Raw genomic sequence first — 16189 nt, forward strand, 5'->3', positions numbered from 1 at the left:
CTAATGGAGATTTGGTATCTGTATGTTTGAAATCGAAATTATACTATTGCTATCTCTTTATTATTAGTTTTGTTTATTATACGATTTTACATCAATGTACTCTATTTCAATGCCCAATTCGAGAGGGAGGGGCACAGGTAGTTTAGAATCCTCCCAAGCATTAAGTCCTCCTTTTATGGGGGGAGTGGGGGATCTAGTGTAGTATCTGTTCTGTTGTCATTAAGCCATTCTCCTTAGAGAAGCTTTAGAGAAGGCGTTATAGTGTATGTTTGTTATCATGATACCCCACCTTAGAAAAGATGATATGATTCCATTTCCATTTTATGAAAACCAGTTTTCTTCTTTTTTTTTATGAAAACCAGTTTTTCTTCTTTTTTTTTTTTTTTAGTTTGCCAGTTATTTACAAATCCCAAGAACGATAAGAGCCTTCTATTCTGTCTGAAATGTTCAACAAATGAGATTGGAGATGAGCCGCTATACAACTCATGCTCTCTACCAATTCAAGTTATGATAACAGGACCATTGCCAGCACCCTCAAAATGCATTGCTGGGTTGCCACAAATAACAGGGATGTGGTCAGAGTGATGAAAACAAACTTTCTGGTCATGGTTATGGTTGTTGGTGTGGTTTCAAATGAAGGCCACATCATACCACCTCACATCTTCAAAGTTGGCTTGAAAGTCAACACCAATGTGTACCTGGATGTGCTGAAGAGTGTAGTGATCCATTGGTGTAATCAGGTGGCCGCTGGCAGACCCTGGGTATGACAGCAGGACTCGGCGCTGGCCCACAAGTCCAAAGAGATCCAGGTTTGGCTTCCAAAGGAGTGCTATGACTTTGCACTCTTCACTACCTGGCACCCTTTTTCCCCTTACCTGAACCTGCTGGATTACTTAGTTTGGTCATTCATCAAGAACATCACCAACATGACCTCCCACAATACTAAAGCCAACTTGATAGCTGTCATCCTTGAGTATTCGCAGAGCTCCTGCTAGCGCTTGTGGAAAAGACATGCTCCCAGTTCCAGACCCATATCGAGGCGGTGATTGAGGCTGAAGGCGGCTACATTGAATAGAATTCTGCCTTACTACATAATCAAGTTACCTAAATTGAGTTTTTCAATGAAAGTTTTAAAATAAAACTGTAGCGTTGTTTTCTTTAGGAGGGGACACGTTTATCATTTCACGCAGTATTACCTACTTTTGGGGGGGAGAGGAAAATATATTCTCATCTGTTCTCATGAGACCGTCCTCCTAGGCTTTACCTTCTCCTTGTACATAAGAGAAGTGTAAGATATATTTGTTCGAATATATATAGGTAAAAATATGCGACCGTCTTGAAGTGGAAGAACTATTTTCTGAAAATCTTTATTAAAAGAAATAACGACCTTTGCTATCTATAACTTGATTCCATCTGTCATCGAGCTTATAAATATGTATCGCTTGAAAAATTCTTTAGATTCCGAATACGAATCTAACTTATCTTTAATCTTCTCACGTGATGTTTACCCAAGGTCATCTAAACGGTTTTGTAATCCTTGAAGTATTTGATAATCTGAGGGAGTTAGGCCAGGAGAATATGCAGGATGGGGTAAGATTTCTTAAGCAAACTCTTTTAGGAGCTTTTTGGTTAGTAGTGCTGTGTGATGATGAGCATTATCATGATGAAAGATGAAACCCTTTCTATTGATAAAAAAAAAGGTTGTTTTCCCATCAACATGGGTGAGAATGTTGCAGTAAAGTATGAATGATCCTTTATTAAATTATCTATATAATTTAATAAATTTATAAGTTATAAATAGTGATACGTTTAACTAATAATAACATGCATAAAGTACGTAACAATGGTTTAAAATGCCACTTCTGCAAACCAGGAAAAACTTTTGCACCGACCTGATATTTATAAGTGTATGTATTGTACATTCACTCTATACAACATAATTCCTGTTGACACACCGGTTCCCGTTAGATCACCAAAGTTAAGCAACTTTGAGCCTGGTTAGTTCTAAAATGTTTCTTTTTTTTTATCAAGGCCCGGAAGCCACTCAGGGATAAGGGTTATTGCAAGTACATTACGTTAGTGTGGAGATTTGATGAAGTGTTTACTTAAGGGGGCGGTTCATTAGGAATTTGTTAACGTTGGACTTGAAGACATCCAAGTTGTAGTCCGGTGGGAAGCAGGCAGACGGAACAGAGTTCCACAGGCGTGCAGTTCTAAGAAAGAAGCTTTGTTCATGGAATCCGCGTTTTGATTTAGGCACAGATATAGAGTGGGGGAAATTTTTCACAGTGGATTCAGCTAGACGGGTGTTTTTTGTGAAAGATTGGCGAGGGGGGACCAGAGATTGGAGTTCAGACGAGCACCTATCATGGAAATAACAAAATGTGTAGCCATTTAGGAATTTCAAGTATTGTATGTGCTCTCTGCTTATCTCGGCATTGTTTCCAATCGTCTAGCACTTCCCCTTGCCACTGGACTCAAGCAGTGCCGATTTAGGAGAGGTGTGTTGGTGATTATGCAACCATTACCTCACAATTACTCTTGTTCAGACCCTGTTTATTTAGTTATTTTTTTTTTTTTTTTTTTTAGCATTTTTACTTACTAGCATATGATGATTTTGTGTTAGATTTTTTTGGTTGGGCGGGGGGGGGGTCGACAGGGGTGATGACTCTCTGTCTTTTTTTTTCTTTACATTTGTAAAATGTTTCGACCCCCCCCCTCCACACACACACACACACACACACACACACAGATTTTGTGTTAACGCCTAGAATGTGCATTGTCTTTTAATGGAAGTGCTTATTATGGTATCATGGCGCTACAGTGTTCTTGGATTTATTGTTCTTTTTTATTGTTTGTCGTTGAAATTGTTTCGGTGCTTGGGTGGGATAGGCTTTAAAAGAATGACTGCTTTAAATATTTGGATGGTTTAAAAGGCATTTCGTTTTTTGATATCAAATATTTCTTGTTTTTACTTTGTATCTTTTTAGAATTTCACTTTTAGTTTCTCTTCTAGCTTTTTTCACAGATGTTATGCTATGGTATATTAATGTATGGTATCGGTATACTGGTAGAGGTTGTGCATATATTAGGTTTGGACCAGTGTGTATTAGGTTTGGTCCCACGTATATTAGGTTTGGTTATGGGTATATTAGGTTTGGTTATTGGTATGTTAAGTGAGTTCATGAGTATATTAGATTATATTATGGTATACTAATGTATGGTATCGGTATACTGGTAGAGATTGTGCATATATTAGGTTTGGTCATGGGTATATTAGGTTTGGTTATTGGTATGTTAAGTGAGTTCATGAGTATATTATATTATGGGTATACTAGGTGAGGTCCCACGTATATTAGGTTTGGTCATGGGTAGGGTATATTAGGTTAGGTTATGGGTACGATTAAGGTTAATTTTTGTCTACCGACATGAAACTTTATATATAGGGTATTCAAATCCATGCAAAACTTTATATTTGGGTTTTAGGCAGGGGGGGGGAATCAGTGCAAAAATGTAAAAATTTAAAAAAATGGAATTTGCCAGGTGATGGTCGAACGGCAGGATTACGAATATGTGTGCCTAACGTAATTGCTATTAGTTCATGTTTTAATTTTTAGCCTTGTAGCAAACATGTCTTCATAGCTCAGGCAATAACATCAAAGGAAAAAGTAAATTATAAGCTAAAAATTTTGGTTTCGATTCTCGGTGGTGGTGCATAAGTTATTTTTTTAAACTTGAAATTATTACTATGCATTGGATGCAATAAAATATAATACAATAAATACGGAATCTGCATTAATCAAAATATCATATTTAAGCATATTGTACGACCGGGCAATGCCTGGCGGCCTACTAGTGTATATATATAATGTGTGTGTGTGTATATATATATATATATATATATATATATATATATAGTGTTGTACATAAATACATATACACATATGTATATATAGAAATAACAGCGGTACATATATAAATATGTATACATATACACATCTATTATCTATCAATATATATTTGACTATAAATATGTTTGTGTGTTGAATAATCAACGGGCCTAGATTTCATTGAAGAAATTTGAGTTTTAATTTCTGTTTGTGTGCATATTTTTTCTTAAATATTCCAAATAAAGTCTTTATAAAGAACTTGTTTATTTTTTACAAAGATTTTTAGTAAAAAAAAAAAATAAAAAACAAAAAAAAGCAGCAAGAGAAACTTGTCGAGCGGAAATATCACATGAATAGTGTAGCAGTAGGAGCAGTTGTCATGAATTTTCCATGCCTTAAGTTGTCGTACATGATTAGCAAAAATGGCATAGAAAACCTTTTGGCATCCGAGGATCATAACAGCGAAGGGGTGTGATTTTGTTGACCATCAGGTTGGACAGTGGTATTCATATTGAAAAGAGCCAAATGCAGCAAGTTCCATTATGTTTGTAAAGTAATTTATTTTCATTTTTCTGTTAATTCTGACATTGCTTTTAAAATTTCTCCCCTTTTTCTTTTCTTTCAGTATTGAAATTCTTCTCCAAGGTCGGGAAGCGGACCCCGAAGAAATCCTCATGAGCCTTGGTTTTGGTAGCACCGAAGACAACAGCACTCTGACGTCACGTATACCATCTCGCTTCCTCATGCTCAACTCTGACACGCGTGGCGTTAGCATCGATGACCTTTTGGGACAGCACTCGGAACTTCAAAAACTCATCGAGAACTGGAACACGCAGAAGTACTCGTCAGGTCAGTCTGTAAACCCAGTTCATGTTTCGAAAGCGCTTCAATTTCTTTCAGCCAACGAGGTCCCGTCGCGCTACCTGCAACCCTCTAGCGAGACGATGCGCCAAATGTTTGGCGTAGAGAAAGAACAGGACGAGGAGAACAAACCTGCGAGCAAATTCAAAAACGACCTAAACGTACCCCCACTGCTACCACCTCCCCCTCCCCCTCCACCACCCCCACCTTACCCCTACCACACGACCAATACTGCCATTACGTGTTCTCCTAAAAAAGATAAAGCTTTACGGACTCCTAAGCTTGCCGACACTGACAACAGGCTCGCTGATGCGAAGCACTTGAAGACCGCAAGTCCTTACCATTCTCCTGTCCGAAACCCCATTCTCACTGATCTCACATTAAATGAGGATGGTTTTGATGATGTTAGTTGGTCATCTGAATCAAGTGTTACCCTAAGCTCTTATATAAATCTTCGGTTAGCTCCGAACGAGTCTTTAGTTTAATAAGTGCCTCAAATTTTTTTTCGTAACAATACTTTGAACTTTATTTTAATTATCCTTTTTTTTCTCTACATTCTTTGAAAGAAATGTTCTTTTTTACATGCAAAATACAATTGTTTTTAATACAAAAGAATTTTATTTTTTAAATTGGGAAAATTTTTTTTTAATTCTTTAGAAAAACATATTGATTTTTTATATATTTATTTGCATTCCAAAAAAAACAGAACATTCCGTTAAAAAAATGTATTTCCATTAAAACATTTTTTTGTTCAACTTAATTTTTTTTCTATTCATAAAACATTTTTTTTTTCCATTCTCTGAAAAAAAATGTTATTTCTAAATGCAAAAAGCAAATTCTCTTATGCAATTTTTTTATGCAATTTTTTTTTTATTGGGAAACATTTTTCATGCTTTAAAAAAAAATTGTGTTTTTTTTTATATTTATTTACATCTGGAAAAAAATTCGATTTTTAAAAATATGTTTTTTCATTTTAATTTTTTTTGGTTCACTTTAAAAATTATTATTTCAATTTAAAAAAAAATAATAATTATTTCAATTTAAAAAAAAAATTTTTCTTTAAAAAAACAATTTTTTTTTTTTTTTTCATTAAAAATTTTTTTATCCATGGAAAAAATTTTAATCTCCATATTAGTTTGATTTTGTGCTGGTCATTTTTTTAAAAATATTTTACACTGAATGTAAATATGTTTTAAGACTTTTTTAAGCACCAAATCGGTCCAATTATTTAAAATTTTTACTTTGAATATGTTCATTTAAAAAAATTTTTTTTTTTTTTAAATGTTGGTTCGACTAAATATTTTTATTTTTTTATTCTTTTGAATACACATCTCGGTTAAGTCCATTTTGACAAATCTTGGTTACAAATTTTTGTATTTTCTGTTAAAAAATTATTTTTTACTAATAAATTACACACGTTAACACATTTGTATGTGTATGTTTGTATATGTGCTTTTTTTGTGTGTAATTATATTAATTATATGTACTCAATATCATTTGTAGAGCGTTCACACATAAATGTATGCATATGATTATAATCACGTTGACACATTGGTTCCCCGTAAGATCACCAAAGTTAAGCGATATTGAGTCTGGTCAGTATGGGTGATCATTTGGCAACTCCTAGTCAAGGGCCGGCTAACAGTCCGCAACTACAACAAATAATCCTTAGCTATTCATTGTGATCTGCATTTACTAGGCACTAACTGGTGATGACAGATATATATATATATATATATATATATATATATATATACACATTACCATTTCTGTTTTAAATTTTTTATTTTCACAATCATCAAAATACAGGTATAATTAAGTTGACGCACTGCTTCCTGTAAGATCGCCAAAGTTAGGCAACGTGAAGCTTGTCCAATACTAAATGGATGACCATTTTGTAAATACTAGGTGCTGTAATCATGTTGACACCTCGGTTTTCATCAAATCACCAAAGTTAAGCAACATTGAGTCTGGTCAGTACCAGATAGGTGACTATTTGGAAATACTAGGTGCTGTATGTGAGAGGACATTGACACTTTCTTGAAAGAACCTAACATCACCATTTCCCCTAACCAAGATTTACAAGCAACTGGAGATGACTTGTGAACTTGATATTCCTGTGAAACTTCCTCCTTTGGAGGAAGTCTGTTCATTCCACCTATGGTGCATACTGCTTTGAAAGGTGCTGAATGTAAGAAAAATCTCTTCAAATTTTATGTGCAAATCAGTTGTATGCAAAAAACATGTATAATTTGGGGATCAAAGTGTAGTATATGTCCTGTTCACAATTGGACGAGAAGAAATCCTTCTTGATTGCGGCAATTTATATTTTTTCCCATACAGAGTGCCCCATGTTTTGTGAGTGGTGGATTTTTTTTTTCTTGGGAGTCACCATTTATCAAGGCCCGAAGACCACTCGAGGAGAAGGGTTAATGAATGTAAGGTGGACGTGTAGTAATCGTTAATAGTGTAAATTGGGCAAAATTTGATTATTTTGGGGAAAGGCTCAGCAAGAACTTGTTTACATTGAATTTGAAGGGTACCATGTTATATTCAACCGGGAAGCAGTCTAGCAGAACAATATTCCACAGGCAGGCAGTTCTGGGAAAGAAGCGGTGTCCATGGAATCTGCGTTTAGATTTAGACACATATAGAGCGGGGGAAATTATATATATTGTCTCTTATTTTCTCCTTGTGGAAAAGTAAGTAAATAGGAATACAGTTGTTTGTTATATAGACTGCAAGGTGCTTGTTTACATCACTGATCTTTTAAATCAACGCATTTCAGGTGAAAACTTTATTACATACTTACAGGTCATGGCTAAATTATTACAAATTCCAAGGTCATGGCTAAATTATTACAAATTCCAAGGTCATGGCTAAATTATTACAAATTCCAAGGTCATGGCTAAATTATTACAAATTCCAAGGTCATGGCTAAATTATTACAAATTCCAAGGTCATGGCTAAATTAATACAAATTCCAAGGTCATGGCTAAATTAATACAAATTCTAAGGTCATGGCTAAATTAATACAAATTCCAAGGTCATGGCTAAATTAATACAAATTCCAAGGTCATGGCTAAATTAATACAAATTCCAAGGTCATGGCTAAATTAGTACAAATTCCAAGGTCATGGCTAAATTATTACAAATTCCAAGGTCATGGCTAAATTAATACAAATTCCAAGGTCATGGCTAAATTAATACAAATTCCAAGGTCATGGCTAAATTAATACAAATTCTAAGGTCATGGCTAAATTAATACAAATTCCAAGGTCATGGCTAAATTAATACAAATTCCAAGGTCATGGCTAAATTAATACAAATTCCAAGGTCATGGCTAAATTAGTACAAATTCCTGCTTTCCTGACTCTACGAACATGCAGAAGTTCAAGTGTAATGTAAACAGACATTTTGCTGCTCAACTCCCTATATAGTACCCCTGCAAATTATGCCCTCTACATCAAAGTGGCACTGTGCCTTGTTTAGGGTGAAAATGCAATTAAAAAAATTGTTTTTCTTCTTTGGATATATTTGGAATTTATGCTAATTTTGCAATGACATGTAAGTATGTAATAATGTTTTCACCTGAAATGTGTTGGTTTAAAGGATCACCTATGTATACAAGCGCCAACCGAAAATTTTTAAAAAATTGAAGTCATTTAATTCTATTTCTAAAACCAAGTTAAACTTGATCAACACTAAATTAGCTACCGCCCCAGAAGACCGGGTGATGTGTATAACAAACATTGTTTATGATTACAAGTAAATCATATGAAAAAAAGCATGTACGATTTCAGCGTGACCCAACGATTATTGTCATGCCATAAAAACCTCAACAACAACAATCTTCCGGTGATTGCAGAACCACTTATTGTTTTCCGTGCTTGCTTATAAGTGAATCCACTAATTAATTCACCTAAAATTTGCAAGAAAGTGCAAAATACAACTTATGGGGTGCTAAAGTATATATAATATAAAAACATGTACGATCATTTTCAATCATGTTCCAAATGAAGAATAAGCACAAAGGTATTACAGTTGTTTACACATGTTTCAAGGCAGTGTTTATTTTAAAGTCATACACGACGAAACAAAGTTTTTCTTTCAAAACATTGGATGATATTTATATAAAGAAGTTTAAATATTAAAACAGTTCAAGAATTTTTACCGAGTGAGATTAATTCATATATATATATATACATAACAAGCCCAATAAAAAAGCAATAAAAATTCAGCATACCAATGAATAATAAACACTTACAAGCCTCCACCCCTTGGAAAAACTTCAAATTAACTACGAAAATCGCCATTTTTACACATTTGAAAATAATTTCTGACGAGGACGCATCACAGACCGTCTGAAACGCGCATAAACGATTTCAATGACTTAAAAACATTATTACAATGATCCAAACATAATTCTCAATGAAAAACCAAGACACGGAATAATAAAATAATGTTAAAAAATACACATTGTTGGTGACTACTCCCTTATTTAAATATATATATATATATATATTATTTTTTTTGTAAAAATAGATGTCATTAGTTGTTGATATGTTTCAGTATTGCAGATGAAATAAGCTCAATGATTAATAGGTTATATCACTCAGAGCTTTTGTATATTAATCAGATAGATGTTAAACTTCAAAACACATTAATTACAATTTCAACTAATAATATACTCTAATAATAAGCACTCTATAATGTTTATCCAGATCTGAAACGTATGTATATATTTTCAGAGATCGATTATAATATTTGAAAATTGTAATTAGTTTTAAATTTATGGAATCTAACCAATTTATATATTCAAGCACGTCTGATTGAACACGACTGAGTTCTTCTTTTTTCCGATTTTGTTGGATAACTTTTCAATTCGCCGAGCGGGCGTTTTTTATTTTGGCTGGCATGTTGTATATTATGGCACCCAGTAGTTGTTGTTCAGACATATTCTTAAGCGCTTTCAATACATAAATATATATAGAAAGACGTTTGTGCTTACTATAATGTTTTTACACAAATATTATGCAAGTATAATTCATGTAGAATATTTGCATGAATATAATTACACATAATAGTTAACTAAAGATAATCATTCCATAGTAAAACCGAAAAAAATTAATAGGGAATTAATTAAAATGAATGTTTAAAAGAATATGCAAATTGGCTAGATCTTTTGCTAGTGAATGCAATTCCACAACCCATATATAAATAAATAAATAGAAAAACGATTTTTAATATGAATATCAAGACACAAAAAAAAAAAAAAATTATAGGAGTACAAATTTTGTACGTAACCCTTTATTTAATCCACAGGGGTGGTATGGTCCAGTGATACAAAGGATAAAAGTGCTAAGGGATAATCAGTTCTAAGTGAACGTCTTCTGGAGGTTGAAGGTTCAATTGTCAGTACAGGCAATACAAAGAATACAATTACAAATTATTTAAAATTTCTACCCGATTATGGCTGACGGAATGAGAGCATGCTACCCCTAATATAACCTTAGACCTTCTTCAGGTGCATGATTTTGAACTTGAGAATCTTTATGTTGGATTTGATAACGTATATGGAATTTCAAACCAAAGCTTTCACTTAAACTATCCGTTATCGTTCTGTCATTATAGTTGAAAAGATAATTAGCATACAATCCGCCCCCCACCCCAAAGAATCTCAGGCTTTGCCTTCTCTCTTTAAAAAGAGGTTGGTTTGTTATCAATCGCCTGCGACACCTCTATTAAGTAATGCTGATAGGGTTACTTAGACTATTTTTGTGGGTCCAGAAATGTAACCCTTTTTTTCCTATTTCCCACCTTCTAGCCTTGTGCCATATCTTTCTGTGGTAGGATGGAAGTAAATATAGAGGCTGTATCAAAAGTCAGGCCTTTTCTCAATTAATAGAATGATCTGTCGATTTGTCCAACAACATTCGCAACAGATTGGATATAAATCTCTTGACTTCATAGCCTTGCATTCATGCTACTAAACTAAAGAGAAACCATTTTTTTAAAATCTTTGATGCCCTTTGTGAAGAACGTTTATGAGTGATGAGAGACAAATATGAAGAAATAAATGGATGAAAACGACTCTATGGAGATTTAACAATATAAATGATTTAATTAACAATTTTATAACTGAAGGAATTACTATAAATTGAGGAGAGATTGTCTGTTGCTAAACTGATTTCGGTAGCATCCTCCATTTTGAATTTCTCATTTGGTTATGTCATTTAGTTTCCACAGGGGCAGATAACTGTGCCTCACTCTATATCACCAAGGGCAGATAAATCAGTGTTTGTTCAGTATAATGTGATTTCAAGAAATACATTTTAGATAAAAACATTATGGCATGTCGAATTCTAAAAATTACAAAAATGATAGAGTAGAAGATCTGCTAGAACTATTTTTTACAAAAAAAAACAAAAAAACAAAAACAAAAAAAAACACATAGATATTAGCGGTCCACCATTTTCTATTTTGAAATGACGGATTATTTTGTCAAAATCATAGACTGCAGTTACCTCTCGTGAATTTTAAGGGCAAATTTTTACGCCGTGTCCCAGTCTATTATAAACACCCCAACCTCCCCATGTTAAGAACGACTTTTGGAATAAACACCTCCCAACCTCGAAAGCCGTTCTTAACACGGGGAGGTTTAGGGGTGTTTATTCCGAAAGCCGTTCCTAACATGGGATGGTTGGGGGTGTTTATACTACGCAGGGGCAGGTCATAAAAAAAAATGCCATTTTAAGAACCGTTCATCATTAATAATAGGTATGGGCAAAATGAATGCCGTTGTTCAAAATGTATAAACATTTTGAGCCCTCCGTTTACTTAAAAATTCACCAAAAATCAGGAAATTAACCCATTTTAATGAAATTTTCAGTATTAATCGAATAATGATCGCGAAATATAATGAACATTTTTATTTTAATCTGAGTGGAAATGTATTATTTTGTTTAAACAAAAAATAACTTTACTAAAGTTATGGTTTTCAGTAATAAATAAAAAACGTAAGAATTTATTTTTGCTTTTTTTATATAAATAAAGCATCGTAATTTGTAACAATAAAAAATTTTTTTTTTACAGGAATATTACGAAAAAAGCCCCTAAAGTATGTATAAATGAATTCGATATAATTCGAAGAAAAATGAATTTCTTGAACTACCGATATTACCATTGAATTAAGCATTGGTTATTTATTTTCACACAAAAACAAATTATAATAGCAAAAATATTTCTACTTTTTTTTTTTTTTGATTACAGATTTCGCATAATTTTTATATGCAAGATTTTAGTAATTTTCTTGCTCGCAAGAATGTGAAACTTTCGGCATAACATAATTTTTATATAATCTCGAACAATAGTTAAAAAAAAATTGATTTAAAAACAGGAACATAAAAAATAATTAAATTAAAAAATGATAAAAATTGATACAAGTTCAGAATAGGAATGTATGGATGCACGTCTGTGGGGGGGGGAGGAAGAAGAAATCTGATATCTCTACCTCCCTTTATAACCATGACTTCATTTTGAAACAGCGTTTTGATTGGCTGAAATTTTGGGCCTCCTTATAATCGTGTTTACAAAATTTTAGTTTGTTGCGTTTTTGGCGAACGGTAAATTAGTACTTGCTTTTTGAGGGCTAATTAAGTTAGGTGGTTTTTTTTTTTATTTATTCAATTCAATATCTTAGGACTTTACTAATTATCTTTGAAATAGACCCAGAAAACTAATATTTATCTGTTAAAGGATTTTTACAATGAATTTATTTAACTTAAAAATTTAGCTGAGTTAGTTAGCTCGCCGTGAAAACATTTTTCATAACTTTTTTTTTTTTTCACGTGTACAAATATTTTTTTCCTTTAGAAAATTAACTTTAGTCTCTAATCTTTCAAATACAATCAAAAAGTCGTCGGAAACCTAAAAAAATATGATAAATCGGCTTTCAAAACTATGTCTCCCTATTTTTGCCCGTACCTAATTAACAAATACAATAAAACTATAATTCGATAAATTTTATTTTTACTACTAATTATTTTTGGACTCTATCATTTTTCATAATTTTTGTCATTTTGACTTATTTCAATATGACATGTCAGTATGTAATCGTGTTGTTACCTTAAATGCATTTATTTGGAATCCCATTATATACGACACAAGCAGCAATAAACCTTGCTCCAAAATCTCTCTTTGCAAGGGAGATAATTATAGAATATAAAAGTTTTCTCCCTTGAAATATCGAAATATTTAAAAATATTATAGACGGCTTATATATTTAATTAACGATATCAAAAAAAAAAAAAAATGTTCATGTTATCAGATGACTCCAAAACTGGCTAAATTTTTTTTTTGGAAATTGTGTCACCAGGTCACATACAATTGCTCCTAAACGAGAAAAGGATTAATTTCTTTGTGTTGAAAGAGGAAAACATGTGAAGATATTAGGTTAAGGAGTTTGATTGCTTAAAACAAGTGCGCACTTGACTCTTTCGATGATATTAGTAATAAAATATGACTCTTAAGGCTTACTGGTTCGTGACTACCACTACGACTATTATAACAACAACAACAACAACAACAACAACAACAACAAGGCTATAAGAGTCAAAGTCGGTGGCTCAAACGATCCACTCCGACTACTAAAATGTTAAAAGATCCGAATTTGATACAATAATTCTTCTTTCAATCAATCAATCAGTCAATCAGTCAATAAGTGTTTTATCACTCAATGAGAAATCTCTCCCTGGACATTAGCCATCTAACTGTGTCCCGAACTATCTACTGCCATGTAGGACTCATGTGTTGTATCAGGTCGTCCCTCCATCTCATTCTTGGTCTTCCCTTTGGCCTCTTAAGTTCACGAGGTGTCCATTCCGTTGTCCTGATGGATCATCTGTCGTCATCTTGTTTGGCCATGTACTCGCCCTGCCCATCTCCTTTCACTAGTAATCTATTCTTATATCAAAGCTGAGTTAGTCGTTTGTTTTACTAATATATTTTAGTCACACAAAAAGTACATGCTAAAATATTCATCAGTGCTGGGATTGAGTTATATTTTTTAAAAAATCCTCATTAATTGCTTTAATTAGCCATAATTCATAATTGGCCCATTAACTAATTTATTACTAACTTTGTACCATATTTTATATTTTCTCACTACATTTTGTTTGACCTAGATCTCTTTTTCTGTATAGTATCCCCTCTCTTTCGAGAGTCGAACGTACTAAAGAAAGGACACAATAAAAAGATTGGAATAATCCTGTATAAGAAAAAGGGAATATCACCACAAGCAATCATTATTTAACCCATAGGTAGAAAGAAAGAAAGAAAGAGTCAAAAGCAACTAATTTGCATATTGGTTTTGAAAAAGGACATTTTATTAATTGACTATCATTTGTTATTGTTTTTAATTAAATGATTGTTTTTGATTTTACTGTAACAAATAATTCTGCTTCATGACATTGCTTCATTTCCTGGACAAATATTTAGCATTTGTGTTTAAATGTTCGCTTGTTCAGAAAGATGGACTTTATTTTTCAACAAGTTGCGGTCTTTTAGAAATTGCAAGTGATTTCTTCTTTCTCTTTCTTTCTTTGGGCAATTGTCACAGTTAAAAGATAAATTATATATATATATATATATATATATATATATATATATATATATATATATATATAACTTATTCACAGATACATGTTTCATCATACTTAGGCTCATCAGCATGGATAATTATGACAGGATTCAAATCCACGACCACAGAAATCATTTACAACATAATTAAATAAATTAACTTGTATCGAACAAAGAAAAAAAACAATATTTTTTTTAAATGTGCTCATTACATATGTAGAGCTATTTTAAGTGAAATTATATAAACTTCAGAAAAACCCTCTACAGATTAATCAGTGCTCACACTTAAAAGATAAATAAATTTATATCGAAATTGCATTTGCATTTATAAATGACACAGACATGTTAATATCTAAAAACAACACAGATTTTGTTTCGTGTTTATGACGCGAATAAAACGTTTATTACAAGTTAATGAACCTTTCTTCGGCTCATCTTGTTTGATGCTGACAAAGTAAGGGAGATTACTCCTCTTGATTTTATGCTTGTTTTGCCCATCTCCCTTCCAAAGCGGTGAGATGTGACACAAAGGTCTGAAGGTGAGATCAGGGGCCCTGATCATCAGGGCCGACCTTAGGTAATCAGAGGCCCTAGGCAAAGTGAATTTGGTGACTCCAAATGAAATAGAAAAAATAATAAAGAAAACGACAACAACCACAATCGCTCCTCACGACGATCGAGAAGAATATGGCCGAACGACAACTACCCAGCGTCATAATATACAACATGCCAGCCGAAATAAAAAAGACCACTCAACGAATTGAAAAGGTATCCAACAAAATCGGAAAAAAGAACTCAGTTGTGTTCAATCAGACGTGATTGAATAATGACTTGCTGCCAATATATATATATATATATATATATATATATATATATATATATATAATCATTGTTGCTTAAAAAAAAACAGTATAAATATTTGTTGACTGTTGCATTAGTTTTCATTCCTTTAATATAATAAAATATAGGTTGATGAGATTTGCAGTGTTCTAATAATCCGCCGTTTTCGATTCTTCAGATAATTAGCATTAAAAGAGATTACCAGACTTCTTTTTCTTCTCCTTCTCTACTGGTTGGGTGGCATTTAAGTAGGGTTCGCTTGTCTCGGACCTACTTCATAGTTTATGCCATTTTCCTCACATCATCATCATGCTATTATCTAACATATAAAATTATCTTCTCAGGTTTTCTAAGTGAAACTGAAATAGCATTTAAGCTAACGTAACATAGCCAATTTTCATTTGTTATTGTTATACCGTGTTATTGACAATATAAAATCATATTTAGCTAGAATTTTTTTTTTAAGTCACTTAGTCTGGCTTTGGTGGCTGTGAATGTGAAACACTTTAAAATAATCACATAAAAATAAAAATCAGCAAGTGGGAAGAATTCATTTTTAATTGAAGAATATGATAGGATATTTTTCCTTAAACTAAAGTTAGTCTCTTCATCATACCTTTTGTCATCGATACAATATATATATATATATATATATATATATATAAAATAAAAATCTTGATATTGAAAATATTCAAATTTTAAAAAACCTTTATAAACTTGTAAGGAAGGTATACAAAATTTTAAATATTCGACAAGGAGTACAAATAAAACAAGAAAATCCCTATCTTATGTCATATATATATATATATATATATAGAATGTATGACGAGTCAAACCCTTACATTATATATATATATATATATATATATATATATATATATATATATGAGGTTTTCATTTTCCCTATTGATTAGATGATCAAATAAAGTTTATTTGATCATCTAATCAATAGGGAAAAT

General features: G+C 32.4%; 1 protein-coding gene across 9 annotated transcripts in view; it reads left to right on the plus strand.

Moving 5' to 3' along the window:
- Positions 1–16189, plus strand: part of LOC145247308 (uncharacterized) — a 537232-nt gene that overhangs the window by 420193 nt on the left and 100850 nt on the right. For all 9 annotated transcript variants that reach the window (XM_080108929.1, XM_080108932.1, XM_080108933.1 and 6 more), the window contains one exon: positions 4516–4739. In XM_080108929.1, the coding sequence (XP_079965055.1) occupies positions 4516–4739 (224 nt within the window). The remainder of the gene's footprint in view (positions 1–4515; positions 4740–16189) is intronic.

The sequence above is a fragment of the Euprymna scolopes genome, chromosome 25 (assembly GCF_053919585.1).
Source record: "Euprymna scolopes isolate OS-2025 chromosome 25, ASM5391958v1, whole genome shotgun sequence".
In the NCBI taxonomy this organism is placed as follows: domain Eukaryota; kingdom Metazoa; phylum Mollusca; class Cephalopoda; order Sepiida; family Sepiolidae; genus Euprymna; species Euprymna scolopes.